Source organism: Phaseolus vulgaris, chromosome 2, assembly GCF_051622355.1.
Source record: "Phaseolus vulgaris cultivar YP4 chromosome 2, ASM5162235v1, whole genome shotgun sequence".
Taxonomy (NCBI): Eukaryota; Viridiplantae; Streptophyta; class Magnoliopsida; order Fabales; family Fabaceae; genus Phaseolus; species Phaseolus vulgaris.
Window position 1 is genome coordinate 5,999,484 of NC_143499.1, and position 4,208 is coordinate 6,003,691.

At 32.7% G+C, this 4,208-nt stretch overlaps 1 protein-coding gene across 1 annotated transcript; it reads left to right on the plus strand.

Moving 5' to 3' along the window:
• Positions 1-994: 994 nt before the first annotated feature.
• On the plus strand, positions 995-2,161 carry LOC137810475 (ethylene-responsive transcription factor 6). The gene has a single exon (XM_068611743.1). It carries the CDS (start codon positions 1,155-1,157, stop codon positions 2,067-2,069), a length of 915 nt encoding a protein of 304 aa, XP_068467844.1. The 5' UTR covers positions 995-1,154; the 3' UTR covers positions 2,070-2,161.
• Positions 2,162-4,208: the final 2,047 nt, after the last annotated feature.

Genomic DNA, 4,208 nt, shown 5'->3' on the forward strand with positions numbered 1-4,208 from the left:
CCTTTTAGGCCTTCTAGAATTAAAGACTTTACTATTAACAAATATACAAATAAACTTTGCTTGTACTTTCAGTATCTTCCTTTAACCTAGCCAACACTCTAGCTTTTATTTGTTTTGGACTGCACCATTTTAGTCAAAAGCAAAAGCAATCTTAATTAGTTAACATTATTTTAAAACTATACTGAATGAAGGAGTAAGAGACGTAAGTAGTATAAATATTTATATTACTCCATAAAAGATATGAATAGTTACGTTTTCTTTTACAAAATATAAATAATATTATGTCCTATTCATAATTCAAGTTATCTCATTGAGTAATTAACATTTTTAAAATGAATTCAACGAGCATGTGTTAACAAACGATTTACCAACAGTGTAAATATTTATTTAGTTAAGTATATATTTTTTAATTCAAACAGAGAGAGAGAAGAGAAAAAAAAAAGAGAGCCTTTTGACAAGTGACAGCAGAAGCTAAGAATGGGTATAATGATAGATAAAAAGTCAAAGAACATGGAGTTGACGAGGCTTAGGTTTGATTTGAAGTAAATTCAAATTGGGTCGGGTAATTAGGAAAAGGATTCGGGTCATGTTTCAGCATAGTAGACTAATCTAATAAGTTCTCAACTTAAATGGTGTCTTAAATGAGATCGAGATCGGTACGATACGTAAAGTGTTCAATTTAAAAAGTATTTATTAAATTTTTGATAATTTTAATACATTTTTAACATAATTTTAATAAAAAATCAAATTTTATTATATAAATTATTATTATAATTAAAAAATAAGAAACAAATTATTATGAGTCAATTATAAAAAAAAAAGTAATTGAAATATAATTATTTCTATAAATCTTTGTTGTCAATTTATATAATTTATTATTATATAATATATAAATTCGTGTGTACGTATTCTACATTTACGTGTGTCTATGTCCGTATCGTATTTGGTATGTAATAGGGATACACAGGGAGTAATAGAAGGTAAGTGAGGGGAAGGTTCGTGCAACAATCATTGAAGGCACCTCCGTTGAAACTAAAACATGTTTTGAAGGCTATATATGTTCATTTTCCACTATCTCATCCACTCAAAATCTTCCTTCCATCCTTCTTCTTCCTCTTACTCTTAAGAAACCATTTCTATCAGAAACATTACTGATGGCAAACCCAAACCCTCTTCAACTTTCTGCTCTTAATCAAATAAAACTGCATCTTCTTGGAGAACTTTCTCCCCTTCCACTCACTCCCTCCTCTAACCTCACCACTACCAACTTCTCTTTTCTATTTCAGGAACCAGACCCTACCTCCTCTCAATCAAGCTCCCTCTGTTCCCAATCTTCAACTTCTAACTCATCCGCAACACTCGACAATTTTTTCTCTGATTTCTTCGACTTCTCACCTACTTCCACACAAAACCAGTTCCCCCTCTTCCAAATCGACTCCAAACCCCAAATACTTGATCACCAAACCCCGAAACCCCACCCTCAAACATCAACCTCGGAATTCACGTTTCCGAACACACAGGATTGTAAGAAACCTCAACCAAATCGAAAGCCGTCGCTGCAAATCTCTCTCCCGAAAAAGACGGAGTGGATCCAGTTCGGAGAGGGCGAGGTTGCGGGAAAGGTTGCGCAGAAGGCGGCGGAAGAGAAGAAGCACTACAGAGGAGTTCGACAGAGACCGTGGGGGAAGTTCGCGGCGGAGATCCGCGACCCCAACAAACGCGGCTCCAGGGTGTGGCTCGGGACGTTCGAAACGGCTCTGGAAGCTGCCAAAGCCTACGACCGAGCCGCGTTCAGGCTTCGCGGCTCCAAAGCCATCCTCAACTTTCCCCTCGAAGCCGGCGCCGATAACCGCAAACGCCAAAGGGAAGAGGAAGAGCCGGTGCCGGAAGTGGTTAAGAGGGAAAAGATAGAAGATTCCGACGTCACCCGTATTAGGGATGCTCCCTTAACGCCGTCTAGCTGGCCAGGCTTCTGGGCTTCTGATGCTAACGGAATCTTCGCCGTGCCGCCTCTGTCGCCGTTATCTCCTCATCCGGCGATGGGTTATCCACAGCTTATGGTTGTGTGAAATTAAAATCACCCTTTTTTTCCTTTTTCCTCCTCGAAAATCGAGATTATTTGTTTATTCGTTTGTTTGAATTGAATTATTGTTTGTGCCTATTCTACTGCGTTCATTAAAAAACAAAGCAACATTCATTGTACATGGCAACATGCAACATGACGTGCAGACAACCTATTCATTAATATTAAAGATACGCTGAAATAAAACCATCGATTTGTCTAATGACCATGCTAATAGCGATATAAGCAATGGAACTTGGATTGAAAATGCATATTCTAGAGTTATCAACTCACGAAAATGCAGGAAAATTAGGTGTGGAGCAATCTCATATCAGCAACGAGAAAATAACAAGAAATGTATGAGGCTAAGAATAACCAGAGAGAAGAAATGCTCAACAATGGAAGACAACGTGGCCAGAAAAGGAGAGTTTCCATAAGAGGGACTTTAGAACTCAAAACATGGATCCAACACTGAGTTTGGTTGGACTATTTACTCTTGGAGTGGATTTGAAGGCTCAGATAAAGTGTTAGTGCTGGTAATATCAAATTGGTAATTGGCTCATTTCTCATCACATCAAAAAGTTATATACAACTTTTTAAGTTCAAATTATCATTTTTGTTTAGAAAGTTCACGTGGCTTGGTGAGAGTTAGAGTGATTCGTTAATAAGATTTAATTGGCTGTGTAAAATAAGGGTACCATAAGGATTGAAATTTTATATTGATACAGAAAATTGGAAATAAAACGATTGATTTAATGTTAAAAATAAAAAATAACATAGTATATTTCATTATATGAAATTATTTTATGAATGGTGATTACCAACACCAAATACCTAAATTAAATTCATCAAAGGTTTAAAAAATATTTATTTATATTGAAATGTTAGTTTTTTTTTATTGAAGTTTCACTTGTGTTCGGCCACAGCACTAATTTGGTTCTAAAAAAATAATTATGATTTTTTTTCTTTTAATTACACATTTCAAACATAAATATATAAATATATGTATAATTATTAATATTTAAATAATTATTTTTATTTTAAAATTTTCATAACTTTAAGATAAAGATATTTGGTAAATTAATTAATAATATATTTTTTTTTTATGTTACAGTCACATTAATAATATGATCTACCATTTTTTTCATTTAAATCTACTTATTTTTAACTGTTACTCCCCTCTCTTACCACTTTCCTATGCTCCAAACAAAACATAACTCCAATAATTACTATTCTTATTCTTATTTTGCACGACTAAGAAAATAATAAAGATACAAAAGAAGGATAAATATTAATTATATTTAAGATAATATATATTTTTAAAATTTTATGATACTTAACTTAAAAATTATATAAAAAATGGAATTATTTTATAATGTAATACATGTCAATTAAAGAAAGAAAAGAAAACTCTACATCGTTGTTTTTCAACTGAAGGGTGATAGACTTTTTCCTACTTTTGACTTTATACGTTACTTTTTTTGTGCAAATATTGAATTATACCAAATAATGACACAAAATCTCATATATGTGGCATATGGTGTCTGGTCAAAGTCGTACCTAGAAAAATATTTTATTTTATTTTTTATATTCTAAATATTTTTTTTACAAGAACTGCCTGAGTCTAACAAGATCACTGCACGTGATAGTTTTACTTAAGAATATTTAACACAATCACATACACATAAAATACTCCAACTTAAAATCAATGATTAAGTTTTATATCAAGTGGCTGCACTTATTTTCTTCTGTTTCCTATCATCATTATCTTCAATAAAGGACTGAAAATGACATATCGTGTGATCACATATAATACCTTCTATGTAATTTGTGCTTTTTTTTTTAATTTTAATAATATCATTATGAGTGGTAATGGTTGTTTGTGGTAACTAAAGGAAAGAGAGTAATATGCAGAAGGCAAAGAAGATATACAAGAGAAAGCTCAAATAGAGTATGTATATTCATAATAACAAAAAACATAAATACAGTGTTTTATAGAGTACATGGAAATAGAAACATATGAATAGATAACAGAGTTTGTTGTTGTTAACTAATATCTCTCCTTAAATTAATGGTTGGATTGGGAACAACCATCAGTTTATTCCGAAATGAGTGAAAGGAGGTAGCAGTCAATGGCTTGGTGAGA